Consider the following 14,820-nt stretch of genomic DNA (forward strand, 5'->3'; position numbering starts at 1 on the left):
GTAAGAATGCCAAGAGTATGCCAAAAAGTAACCAGAGCAAAGGATGGCTATTTTGAAGAATCTATAATATAAAACTTGTTTTCAGTTATTTCAGCTCTTTTGTGGGGGTAAATACATAACTCGACATCAGTTCATACATAGTTTTGATGCCTTCAGTGAGAATCTTTAAAGTAACCAGTCATGAGATAAATAAAGTAAATGCATTGAATAAGAAAGTGTGTCCAAACTTTTGGCCTGTACTGTATAACAAGAACTCCCCTTTAATTCCCTCAGAATTGCTGCACAATTGTGTTGAATTTATAGCTTCTTTGACAGAGAAACCCAGCATTTATCCGCCTTTGCCTTTCAAACAGATCCCAGTAAAGGTGTGCTATTTCACACAGCAACACATCATCCCACAATCACATGATGTCAACACCATAAAAGGCAAGGCAAGGTATGGCAGTTTTATTTCTATAGCACATTTCATACACAAGGCAACTCAATGTGCTTTACACAAGCAAAGACAACACTTATAAGCCTCGACAAACAACAGTTAACGTCATTTGGAAGCAAAACCGAGAAAACAAAAGTAAAATTACTAAAAGAACGTCCATTGACAACGTTAAAAAACATTAGCAAAAATAAAATACCTGTTGGATAGCGGTAAGGCTTTCAATACGAAGATGGAGAAGTGAGAGTGAGATGTAGAACTTCACACCTGTGTCACACCATTCCCACTAACCTATGTTTATATATCTGACACTACCTCCAAAAGTAGAAAACGTTGTCCCTCCATTAATTCACACATAAAAAAGCCGTGCAAATCCAAGCTTTCACAAGCAGGGGCTGATACCACTCTGTCTTTCAATGAAACACTGCTCAACGGAGGGTAAAATTGACTACTTAAGTGTTTTCATTATGTTGTGACAGCCCATTATTTGAAAAGTGACAAATTTGAAGTTAATGCCAAGCAGAAGTACAATCAAATCAATAAGAAGCTGACATGTTACTGCACACTGTATTGCTTATCGTAATTGTAAATGTCAAAAACATAATATGCTGCAAGAGTTGGTTAATCAAAGTTGCAGGGCACAATAGTCCCACCCTGAAACGGTTAACCATATAACCCACTGATGGCATTGCGATTCCCGATGATTCCACCTTGGATAAAACAAACAGGGTGTGGGCCATGATGTCACACAAACAAATTGTGTGTGTGTGTGTGTGTGCGTGCCTGCCCACACTAAGCATTTCCAAAGAACATGACAGTACACTTCACCTGGATAACGTACTTTACTCTGCAGCCACACCTGCCACACCTGCAGTTGTGGAATGCTTTTAGTGCACTCGCATACTGGTCTGTCTGTACACAAAGGCTGAGCTCAATAATGAAGAGCACAAGAATGTGTAGTGGCTGTGTAGCTTCTCACGTCTTATTTCAATGCAAACTAGGCTATTTGCAGGTAATGAAGCAACTCAAAGTGCATACTAGCAAAGGGCATCGATTGAGAATTTGGACGAGTGAAAATGGAGTGCACTACTTGACAACCAACAGATGCTGTTGATTCAGTTGGGCTAAGTCCAGGCTACGGTACAACTCCTCGGGGCAGCTTTATTCTGCTTAGTATGACTGGCATGGAAACAGAAAAACATTCACAAAGCAAGACATTCCATTGCGTTCATCTTATGGAAAAACACTATACAAGGATACACTGTACATCATCACAATATAAAATAACCTAGTGATATGAGATTTTGTCATTATTGCAAAGCACTCGTATTGAGCACTTAATCCATTTAGAGACACACCTGAGGATTTGAAGCTCCTCTCCTGAGTTCTGCAACTCATCAGACAGTCTTCTCCACCTCAGCAGCGCCTTCAACTTGGACTGTTCTGCTGCGTCCGGCACAGAGAGCTGCATGGGGAAATACAGTATGTGAATGGCATGTAATGTGTATATGTAAATGTAAATGCACATGAAGGACTAAACAAGAGGCAGCCAAATGAGATTCAGTTGCATTGTCACGATACAGTTTGACGCTCGAAAGTCCGATGACGCTGAAATTATACGCAATTTGGAATTTCAACTAAATTTAAAGACATCATGAATTTTTCGGAATTTTTCGGGGGAGTTTTGCAGTAATGGTTCCAAATAATGGACAGCCCTCATGGTTGGAGTTATGTTAAGACATTTCAGCTTAGCTCCCAAAGACTTCTGGTTACAAAAATCTAGTTTTTTTTCTTGCTTTTTCTTTGGATTTTGAAACAAGTTTATGGGTGTTGTCGCACGGGACGTCGGCATTTTGTCCTCAGCTTTCCTGACGAGCAGTAATCTTTTTTTCATTGACTTTTGTAATGACATTTATTCAAAATGAAAGTGCATCCTCAGCAAGGAGTGTTAAGATAAGTCAAAAGAAGATTTTATATGTGTTTATATTGCCCATCGTTAATTTATGTTTATACTAATGTATCAAACATTGAGGTAAAATCGGTTTTACAATGGCAACATTTTGGACCCTACAATTGATTACAGTGAACTCTCGCTATTTGCGGTGATAGGGACGGAGCCCTGCCACAAAGAGGAAAAAATAGCAAATAATTGGCACCTCCGCTAAAGAGGATTTACATTTAGGAAGGTATAGATGGCAGCAAAGCACAGAGACGATCATAAAGCATCAAAGCCACACTTCCAGCATGAACACAATCATAAACCCATGTTACATAACTAACTGTACACACTGCCTTCACATGAGGCCATACTAGTCTGAATAACACGATAGCAAACTACCACTTAAAGTCATGAAACTCACCTTCTAGAATCTAGACATACTGTATTTTCACAATGTAGGAATTATTAAACCTAACAAAACATCAATGTTCCGCCAGGTGGCGCTAAAACAATTTCTTTAATTGCTTTGGCCTAAGATTTTCAGTGAATGAAAGAGGAGGGATTGCCTAAAATAAAAAGAAGAAAAAAATAATTGAACAAACACATTTGCAAATGTCGAACCGCAAAAACTTGGGGTCCTTTGTATAATCAATTTCCAAACAACAGCTAGCCAGTGTCTCAAAAGGGATTGTGCGCAACCTTTCACTATATTTTACTCTAACAAGCATGTTGATTTTAAGACGGGACCAAGCTCACGTCTCTGATACTTTATTAACTTGTGACTCTTTGTTGTTTTTGGCAAGCTAAAAAAAAAAAAGCTACCTCGACATTACTCAGAGAAGCTGTAAATAAGATGGCAAATGCCTGGATCCAGTTGGACCACACATATGCAGACTTTACCCCGCCTTGACCCCAGTTGAATCCATGTGGGAATACACTGAGTATATTGTCTTCAGCTGCGTATGTTTTGATCATGTGACTGCGAGGCTTTTTGAACGTAGAGCAAGGGTTGTTTACACGAGAACATAGACGATAATGGGAACCTTCTGTTTGTAATTTTACCACCTGTCTTTGTATAGCCAAGCATCCTCCCGGAGAAAATCCATGGCAGTAACTATGGAGCTACATGGACAAATATGATGTTATTTCTCATTCTACTCAAGACAGCACCAATATCACAATTTAACTCTGCTATCATGTGGTCTTTTTGAAAAGCTGGGACAATTAAGTTACATGAAATAGCTGCAGTAAACTACAATAGGAGAATGCCGTACTTGCTGTGCTCGGGCCCAGATAATGTCCTCTAGGTAGGTGGCGAAACCTTCGCTGATCCATTCCTCTGTCCAATCTCTGGCACCGATGACCAGGCCGAACCAGGAGTGGGCAATTTCGTGGCACAGCCTGGACCCACACAAGGACAAGCTGTTTTCACTCGAAAATGAGCTGCCAACATGCAGCACGCTCTGAGACAGGAAAATGATGTGGGGGCTGGAGGAAACAAAGAAAGGACAGACGGAAAGTAGTTAGGGAAAGCAAGTCAAGATTGGACTTGAAACCAACCTAATTGGAAGTGACTCTGCCATCACCATAATTTAGTAGCATCAGTACAGCGCTAGTTTATATTTGGAAAGAACCATTGACTTCAATCACATTTCTTGTCAATCTGCAAATTCTAGTCAACCGCAAAATTGTATTTTGCTAGGCAAACATGAATATAACAAATAATGTTGCGAATATGGCTGACCATAATAATATTAAAAGCAATCATTTCAAAACGATTGAACCCCAGGGGTTTGGTGAGTCCGTATCAGGGGTATGGCGCAGGTCAAGACCCACACACTGCAGGTAATTTGGTGCACTCAGTAGTCGACTTTTGACTGTTGTGATGGTCTTCAGTTGTGCAATCCCTTCATACCAACTATGTCGAGCAAAAACAGAAAGTAGTCGGACAAATATGTGCAATATGAATTTACATGTATAGCGGAACGTATGTTGTTCCACAGGGTTCAATTCTGGAGCATTTACTGTTTTCATTGTATCTGCTGCCCTTGGGTTCCAACAGCGGCAGTTGCTTTAAAGTGTTCTACAAATATAGAGTTGAGTGATGCGAGTTAGCATCCGAATTGCATCACTTGCAATGCCGAGTTGAGCAATTCTAGTATAGCACATCTAGTTATCTGGCAAAACTAAAGGAACATTTCCTTAAGCTGCATGAGTAGGGACAATACAATTCACGGTGAGGAGAGTCAGACTCGATGAAAAGGCTATTCTCCCTGTTCATTTTGTTCACCAGTAAACTCTAGACCTATGTCTTGAATATGAAAAAAAAAAATCATATATTGTTTAAATGCGCATAGGAAACAGGCAGAGCCCAGTGCTTCCAACAAGGTTAAGAATCACTGAGTTGGGACGGACATGTTTCTCACTAAAATCCCTCAAATTTCTGACATTTCTTACTTATTACATTGCTTTTTGCACAAAAATTAACTTAATTCCTGTGAGAACAAGCTCAAGAAGAAGCAAGCATACATGTAAAAAGAAGACACAAAATTCCAGACATTATGAATTGATTTTCCACACTTCTTGTTAAAGAAAGTTTAGACAACATCAGGGTCAACAAACAATTTTGTCTTAAGTGTTCCTGCCAAAAGAATGAGTAGAATCCTTTACAATCTCCCCAGGAGCACAATCGCCAACCACTAGTGGGTAAAATCGATTAAATTAAATTAGCAGTTTTAAGAGGGTTTTATTTGACACATGCCTTCAAGGCAATGCTGTAAATTCTGCCCTGACTCTTTTAAGCTTTTTCAGACCCAAAGGAAAATACTCGACTGGTAAGCTTATATTTAGAAAATGATCTGTAATTACTGCACATCCGCATCTGATTTAGTGGTTCGCAGAGTTTATCACGATTTCATCTGACGACAGGCGGCTATCAAACATGTGGTTTCACTTATGGTACGAGATGATGTACTTCAGAAGTTCAAGTATAGAAATAGAGATGCGCCGGCTCTACTTACACTTATGATAAGATTTTGGATGTGTTTCAATCGAATACACTACCTGTGTATTTGTTAATATGGATCTTTTCTTTCGAAACAAAATTGATTCTAAACATTCAAATGCCTCATTAACCACTAACGACAATTGATGATTTTGATTGCTCAACAAAAAAATTAACATTTGAATTCACACATTTCACCAGATCTCCAATTTTGATGGATTTTTGTTAAACGATTTAACCAACAAGTTATGCAAATAAATTTGAGCTTTGTCATGATATTTTACTGCAAATTAACTGGTGATTGGTGTGTTTTGTGGACTTGGAGAAGACTTTCGAATGTGTCCCTCAGGGAGTTCCGTGTGAGTGCTTTGGGAGTACGGGGTAACACACCCCTTAATACATGCTTTCGGTCCCAGTACAACCAGCATCAACGTTTGGTCTACATTGCTGGTAGAAAGTCAGAGAGGGTTTGACTCCACCAAGGGCTTCCCCCTTTGTCACAGATTTTAATCCTAAGAATTTATAGGTTCAGCCAAGTCATTGAGTTGGTCCGTTTTGGTAGCCTTATTATGGTGTCTCGACATTTTTCAAATACTGTGGTTCGTAGTTGAGTGTGAAGCAGTTGGCATGAAAATCAGCATCCCTAAATTTGAGGCTAAGGTCCACATTTGGAAAAGGGGAAGCACCCTCTCTGGGTCGGGTATAATATCCTGCACCAAGTGGGGGAGTTCAGGTATGTTGGGGTCCTGACCACAAGTGAGAAAGAATGGAGCAGGAGATCGACAGGTGGGCAGCGTTTGCAGTGATGCGGACTCTATATTGGTCTAAGCGCCACCATTTTGGAAGTGATGTTTTAAAAATTTGATAATCATAAAACATGTTTGTTATCAACATAGTGAACCAGCAGAAAATAAATCACACTTCCAAAACATTCCAGTAGAGCAACGCGGGACATGTGACTGTTAACTATGAGACCGCCTGACAGAACAACAGCGATAAAATGTCAAAGCCAAGGTCATGGCTAAAGACATTTCCTGAACATTCTTTACTTGTGTCTTACGTAAGCGTCTCCGAGTGGCCTGGGGGCTGTGGAGGCAGTGGGTGGGGTTTTTTGGGCCCACTGTGCGTGAGAGGCCTGCTATTCTGCAATGCGAGAATGGAAGGGGGCTGGGGGCCAGAGGTGAAGATGAATGCACACTCTTTCTCTTGGTCTGTATAACAGCACTGGCTTGTTGAGGGGGGTCTTTTCAAGATCACAAGATCTTGAGGAGTCCAACTGCTGTTGACCTGCCGAGGGCGGGATAATTTGTAGAGCAGTGACAAATCTGTTGAGGATACTTCCACGCCATACAAAACGTTTTGCAATAGGCTAATAACATTATTAAGCATGTTTATATACTACAATAAGCCTGGCAAAATGGGGGTGGGGTGGATGTCTCATTTTCAAATTTAGCTTTGTATGAAATGGAATTTTAGCTCATATTCGTTGTAGCGTACGCTATTAAATTAGTAGCTGTCATCAAGACTATATTAGAATGGTAATACGACTTGAGATATTTTGTTTCCACAACAAAGTCATTTTGAAAGCACGGAAAGGAAAAACAGTAAGTAAAGGAAGACTAAATTGTATCTGCCTCACAATCAATTTAAGAGCGTAATAAGCTGATGTTTGAAAGACCTGTCTATCTGTTGTGTCTCTGAGGAGTTAATCAGATAGAAAGCAGCTTCTGTTGTTTAGCAACATGTCAACATCATACAAAAAGGTCTTATGGGCATACATCTCAAATGTAATCCCACGTTTCTCTTGATTACTCTCTCGCCGGAGCAGCAGACGCTACCATTCGCCTTATGACTTTCTGTCACTGTCTTTGTAGCCTAATCTTACTCCTCTCCAATTGGATAAGCATGCCTTTGTTGTCCGTTCCAGCAGCGCACATGTGCGTGAGTGAGCGTGAAAACACAAAGACAGCCTTTCAGCGATGAAGTTTGCACACGCTCCTCGGAGGGAGGCGGAATTCATCACCACGGTGACAAACGGTGTCATCCCACCACGGCCGGGGACACCAAACAACAGCATCTTTCACGTTCATTGATACAGTGACTGACAATAGTTGACATCGGGGACCCGTCAAAGCTACCCGCATGGGTGGACTTTCATATGCAGCAGTGCATAGCTCATGTGCTTGTACAACTTTCTTTCACAATAAAAGTGAATATTAAGTGTGATCCCATTAGCCTTCAAATAGATATATAGATAGAAAAAAATAGATAAATTGTTTAATGTATGCTCTTCTCACGTTCTCCTTCTTATGAGACACTTGAAAAAGGAAGATTTTGCAAAGAATACAGCGCAGAATTACACTAAGCTTCACTGTTTGAATGTATGAAAGAGGACTCCACATTTAAACACACTCTAGGTCTGTCTTAATTGATCAAATCTGTAAACTACGCCATTGATCTGATTGATTAATTAGGACATTACGGTCGATCCACACATTTTGAATAAAATGCTAAATCGTGGCCGATCTGATAAAGCCAATCAGATCTGTGGAAAAGTCTACAAGCAAACTATCCTACAAATACAAGTCCAAAAGGATCAAGTTGAGAGGTGGTCTAAAGACTGGATAAAAAACCAAATAGCTCAAGTAGTAACCCAAATTGGTCATAGGGCAGAACATGAAATAGTGATTAAATCCCACTTGTGTCTTTTCATGTGACAACGGCATGACTGCGACTCACCCTGGGTGAGACGGCCCTGAGCGTCAGGTGTGTGCCAGGGCAAGTCTTCAATTTAGTGGGACACAGATTGCAATAGCGTTACGTTCCTCCATCTCGCCATCCATTATTCATCCCTCCATCCATCATCCCTGGCTGTAGGCCATTTATTCCCCAGCGGGACACTGCCATGCATAATGCAAGAGGAGCCCTATCATAGTCCTGTAATTGACATCCTCAGCTCGACTCATAGCAGGGACACTACTAAAACAGCCCAGAGAGAGAGAGAGAGAGAGAGAGAGAGAGAGAGAGAGAGAGAGAGAGAGAGAGAGAGAGAGAGAGAGTTGATGATGATGATGAGCCCCCCACTATGTATACCGTATGGGTAAACAAGTGGATGAGAAATGAAGTGAGGAAAAAGATAACATACACAGAGATAGTTTGAAATATAGGAAGCGATTTAGAGAAGACAGCAGGAAAACAAAGAGATGCTCTGAGAGAACCATAAATATCTTTCAGAGATCTATGGAGAATGCCAGAATGATGGAAAAGAGGGCAGGGAAAGGGGAGGGCTAAAGAAGGAGAGCCTCAGTTGAATGATTCCCGCTCTTTGTTTGTCTGAATGTGATTGGTTGTCTGCCTTGAGCTGCCCTATTGACTGGCAATCAACAAAAGTGTAGTCCATCTTTAGCCCTAAAGTTAGTTATTGAGATTAGAAATGTTCTTATATGCAGCACAGTGGATGGAGAGGTTAGCATGTCTGCTGCAGTTATATGAGGTTCGGGATTTGAATTTCTAAGCAGTGTAAAAAAAGGACAGATGGATTTGTGCATTTTTTAAAACATTTTTGATTATTAAAGGAAAAATGTATTGGTCCATATATGGCTTTCCCCCAGTAAACGCTTTACCCAATAAACGGATGGTAATCTCTGCAATAAGTATGCCCCAGGCCATTATACGAGGAAATACAGTAGAATCATGGAGAAACATGCAAAGATAAACCTTTCAGTGAAAGGGGAAGAAAGTACGGCAATGAACAAAAGCCACATGAAAGATGACATTCGCACAAAGTACGCTGTTGTCTATTCTTTCCTATCAACGAAAAGGTCGCCCGTTCCTAATGTCAGCTGACGGGAATAAGCTTTGTCTCCCTCTCCTTTTTTTTTTTACACAGTCAGCGAGCTATTTTAGACACTGGGGCCTGTTTGACCAAACTCCTTCCACCCTTCATCCTTTTTTAACAAGTCTGACTCCCAATGTCTGGAATTCCAGGCTGGCTGCAGATCAGCTCTGTGCTTCCCAGACAGGGGGCCCCCACAAGGCCAGGCCAAATGCCAGTCCATGTAGGGCCAGATCACATAAGCACGGGGGCCAGGCTGGGGCCCCCAGAGAGATGCCTGAATCACATAGATTGCATTGCATCAGAGTCTGTAAATAAATAGCAGATATCCCTGATCATGTGTAGCTAAGAGGATCATCTACTACTTCATTTTCTGAGTCAAACAGAAAAAGGCTTCATGGTGAAATAACTTGTTAAAGTTGCACTGTAGTTTTTGGTTGCTGTCAAGTGCTTAACATCAAAAGCACAATCATGCATGCAGAAGGCGACTCTAAGTAGGTTAGCTTTGTATCACATGGATGGCATCCACATGGGTCATAAACTGATGAGGCCAAGCATGCTGCATGTGAGTTTTCCAAGGAAAAGAACAACAAGACCTGACATGCATAACCCCTCACACGCACATTCACACAATTGAGTAGAGCCACTTTTAATCCATATCAGCTGCATAGTGATAGCGAAGCTGTCTTCTCTTAACAGTAAAACAATCCTGTGCCATTCATTCCTGATGGAATTTTAAATTTGATGTCATGCCAGAAGAATGTCAGTAAGTTTGTGTGTGTGCGTATGTATGTGTGTTGGCAGAGAGGTTACGGCATAGATTTAAACCATTACGAACACTCAGACTGGCGAGCTGACCGTCTGCGCCGATTCTGTCGCCCGGCGCCGTTTTTGCCGCCGAGTCACGTAGATGCTGCGACAGGACAACACATCTGTTAAACGACTGCCTGTCCTAAATGACTGCTTGTCACTCGCGGCACGCTCCATTATCAGAGGATATTTATGAGCCGGTGTAGGGGCCATACTTCTTGGTTTGTTCATGTCACTGATCTAAGCGAATTGGTTATGTGCTTTCATGCTCTTTTGCATAAAATCCATTTAATTGAAATGTATTTTCTAGTTAACAAATTTCTTAATGATATTGATGAGGAAGATATTGACAATAAACAACGTCATACTCGTTTGGCAATGGTTATGTGGGTGATATGCGGCTTAGGCAAGAGATTAACCTATCTTTGAAAATGTTATTTGAAAATCTAAAGCATAGCAATGACAGGTTTCTCTGTCCTGGCTGATCAATAGAAATATGGCTAAAACGAAAGACATCAATAAATAATAATAATAATAATACAATAAGAAGAACGGAATGTGCACTGCAAAGCCAGCTGTGTTTACCCAAATGTGAGGAAACCAGCCTCCCAGAAACACACAGTTATCATCCATTTCGCACTTGGCTTGCCACTGCTTCAGTCAGTATTACCCCACCAATGCACTTCGACATTATCGAAATACAACAATTGGTGAGGTATACACATCAGCGCCTGCCCAAACAACAACAACAACAAAAATCACATTGAAATAATAAGCCGTGCTGTAAATCTCAACTACAGCAAAAGCACAATTTCAAGTATTCCATATACAGCCATTTTGGAATCCACTTGGTGTCGTGTCAGTGTGTAGGTCGAAAAAACAAAGACACGTTAGGACAAAAAAACACAGCAGCAAAAGTCATCCAGCCTATAGGTCACACGACATGACATAGGGGCGAAACTTGTATGTCACAATTTGGTAACAAACATTCCGTTTTTTGGTCTCCTGAAAAGTGTCGATTTTGGAGGGACAAGGATTATGCTGTACACTAGTGAATGCTGCCTGCTAGAAAAACCGTAAATTGTGGCATCCAGCAACAATGCATTTTCAGGATAGCTAGCTAGCTAACTGCATACTAGTAGATATGCGCCTAGTCTTACTATTTAACTCACTATTTATACAGCCGTTGATGTGAATGAAAGTGACTCAAGTGTGTCATTAGGAAAACGGAAATGGTGAAAAACAGTTTGTTGCTACAGTATATCTCCACAATTCAGTGCCACATATCTCTGTCTTTCAACATGTCTTCATTTATTTTTAGACATGTACTATGTATTAGCATTTAGACAACAAATCTCTACATTCTTTTATAGGTTCTTTAAAATATTGACTGTTCCAGCTTTTGCTATTGGAAAAAAAATCGTGCCAAATTTCTCACAAATCCAAGGTCAACAACCACCATTCTGGGAGAGATGATACACTTGTACTAAATGTACCATGTCATGTAATGCATGTGTAGCACATGGTTCAGGAGGTCAAGTTTGAGTTCAATATGTACTCGTCAGTCAGTGATGAGAACATCACGCAGTCTTGCCTACATATACCCATTTGCATGCAAAACCCATTAGTCATCGCACAGCATTAAGGATCCCCCCTCAGTTGGCTTCTACCGATGCCACAGTGAAAAGGTTGAGGCAGAAACATATTTCTAATGGTAGGTGATAAACGGAATGTTGTTCCTTTGTTATGCAACGTCAGGGAACAAGGCTGTGAGGTGCTAGACTGTGAAAGTGTGCTGCTTCATCTCATGAGAATATAGTAGGAAATCATTAAAAAAAATGTTAGCTGTTATATATTGAGCTCATAACAGCACATACAATATGGTACTGCCGCACTCACAAAAAACATACAACATTCTTAAACGTCATATCAGCAGTGTATTTTGCCATGGAAACGAAAGTGTGATAGACATAATTTTCCTCAGACAGCGAAATGTACAGAATGCAAGATTTGCAGCAAGCAAAGGCCTTGGTGCGCAGGTCTTTCCCTGAGGCTGCGAGCAACGCGAGGTAAGAGGAAAATATTACAGCATAGCTTTTCACAGCACTTTGTTTCACAGAGGTCCCACGCCCATTAAAGCGTCTGGCTTTGCACAGACAGATGAAATTACCCTCAGCCTCAAAGTTCCACACAAACACACACACAAAGCTCAGGATACGCATCAAGAGCAGCCGTGTCCCCTACGCTGCACAATGGATCCATCCATCACTTCTTGCAATGGGTTCTGTGGACTCATCCATTAGTTAGGGGAATGGGTGTGCAGGGACAGGCCTGTCTTGGCCTGGCCTTTAATCCAGAGTTATAGCACAGTGTGTCTGCTTTACTGTTACTTGCGGCACTATATGCCAGCTGCTGCCGGCAGGTTCACATCTGAGGGCAGTTCAATGTAACACATCTCGGTTATCCGATCATTGATCACAATGGAGGCGTATAGAGTATGTCACCTCCAGGGGGTGGGGGTGGGGGGGGGGGGGGGGGGGTGGGGGGGAGCAAATTCAACAGCGGCTATAATTTTGAGTAATGCTGCAAATACACTTTTACAGTTGCTCGTAAAATCCTTAAACTATCAAAAATAAATCGTTCGCTGATTCTTGGCGCGGATAAATATTCACACATTTTCACGACAAAGTATGTCAGCCGTGCCTGTCAACCGGAGTAAAATTGCTCGACTTCAAGCTTCAAGTGCGGGTAATATTTTATTGCATATGAAACCCGCTGGGAATTTGAAAGCACAGGGAAATGCTGGATCAAAGATTAGGTGCCAACATGTTGGATATGGGAGTTGTGTTCCCCAGGACAGTTGAAAGACCATAGGTTATCAGAATGAAAAGATGAGGGTCTAATTTGAAGGGTTTCAAGTAAGGGCTGTGGTTTGAAGTCAGGGTTTCAAACAAGAGAAACGGTTTCAAAGTAGGGTTCCAAGACACATGATCATGTAAAGCTGCATGTACTAGGGCGGAGAAATGCTGGTTTAAGGATGTAGTGCCAACACTAACGATTTGTGAGCTGTGTTACCCAGGACAGCAGAGGGAACAAAGGTTACAGGAATAAAAAAATAAAAAAAAACTCTCCCAAAAAAGTCTTAACTACTTGTAATCACTTTAAAGTGTATACAGAGCACTCCTCCATCCTCTGTCCCTGTGCAGGCATGCGGAGCTCCCTTTTCATCCTGTCACGGTGTCTTTATGGGACTACAGAAACGGAGGACATTCACTTAAACTGGGAAGAAAAAAATCAGCTCATCCTTAACTACTTGATTACCAATGTCGCACTCCTACTACCCCCCCACCAAAAATAATATATATATATATATATATATATATATATATATATATATATATATATATATATACACATATATAATCAACTTCTTCCTCTCACAGTACCTCCCAAGTCGCTTCTGAAAAGCAAAGCCTGTCGCACACTTCTAGAGTTACTGCACGGAACGAGCTGCAGAGGAGAGCAGAAAGGCAGGAAATCCTTTGAGATGTGATAAAGAGGAGAGAGGAGGGCAAGACGTGGGGGAATACCAAGGGACAAAGAACAGCGGGTTTTAGGTGGTATTTGCGCTTTAAAGGGCCGTGATTTGTATTAACTAGGAGCATTCATTGGAGGTAACATGGAGCAATTGTACTACCGCTGACTCAAGTGCCAAATTCCTAAAAGAAAGTCAAAATTAACCAGATACTGTACATAGTGCAACACATTGTAAGAAATAAACCTCAGGAAACTATTATGGTTAAAATATGTCTAAACCAGGGTTATCCCTCTGCCCGCAGAGGTTCCATTGTGTTTTTGTAGAATTGGCATCTTGTTGCCCAGTGACCATTTTAATGAATATACCAGGACAGAGACACCATATCTTGTGAAATTTCACCTGAAAACAACATGATACCAGTTTTCCAATCAAAGGCTTGTTGCATCAAGCTGGATGCTGCATAATCAAACAAGAATCGCAGAGTCAGTTTATATCAAGGTGAGACTTTGATGAGAGAGAACTCTCAACTTTCATCCTCACAAATGTTTACACCCAAGCCCCTAAAATGCCATGTCTAAGAAGCAGACTTGCCGGCTGAGCAAATTTCATCTATGAAAAAACTCTCTGTAGTTCTCGCCACACTCAATTTCTACTCCAGTGATGTCTGACATGAATTGCCAAGTCAAACAACTCCTGACGTGCGTGAAAAAAATTGCCACTTCTGGCAGTAAATCTGATTTAAAAGTCGACAAGGAATAGCAGTCATGGCAACTAAACAAATTACAGAATACTTCCATGACTGCAACAAGGCAGGCAGTTGCATAATTTTGTGGGTAATACGAGAGAAAACATACAAAATGTTGAGCTAAGTGCTATTTAGCCAATCAGGAGCCTGAATAAGATGTCTTGGGCGGGAATTCTGATGCTACCTTTACTCAATATAGTAGGAGATTAGATACTGTAGTATATGGTTGTGACTTTCGCTTTTACAGTTTGTGTATAAATGTATACATACATATGCTAAAACTCATCCAAGTATGTTTAACCAACAGGCTTTAAAAGTCTTGGACTGCTGGGTGATGAAGAGGACAGCACAAGCTCATCTGCAAATTTGTCTTGTGTAACAACAAGAGGCTGAGAAAGTGTGTAACGAAGGAGGGGCTGCTCGATTCTGATGCTGAAGAAGGGGGCTTTGGTGGGTTTAGTGCGCATTGCGCAAGAAGCAATGCTTAAAAAAAGCAGTCAAGCAGGATCAGGTAGG

General features: G+C 41.1%; 1 protein-coding gene across 2 annotated transcripts in view; it reads right to left on the bottom strand.

Annotated features, from left to right (window-relative positions):
* The window catches only part of aopep (aminopeptidase O (putative)), a 74,175-nt gene that overhangs the window by 46,028 nt on the left and 13,327 nt on the right, over positions 1-14,820 (bottom strand). For both annotated transcript variants that reach the window (XR_015094853.1, XM_086076253.1), the window contains exons 6-7: positions 3,647-3,860; positions 1,792-1,898 (exon numbers count right to left, since the gene is read on the bottom strand). Coding sequence is in view for 1 of the 2 variants with exons in the window: in XM_086076253.1 (XP_085932379.1) it covers positions 1,792-1,898; positions 3,647-3,860 (321 nt within the window). In the remaining variant the exon portion in view is untranslated. The remainder of the gene's footprint in view (positions 1-1,791; positions 1,899-3,646; positions 3,861-14,820) is intronic.

The sequence above is a fragment of the Leptonotus elevatus genome, chromosome 5, assembly GCF_054856555.1.
Source record: "Leptonotus elevatus isolate MCC_2025b chromosome 5, RoL_Lele_1.0, whole genome shotgun sequence".
Lineage (NCBI taxonomy): Eukaryota > Metazoa > Chordata > Actinopteri > Syngnathiformes > Syngnathidae > Leptonotus > Leptonotus elevatus.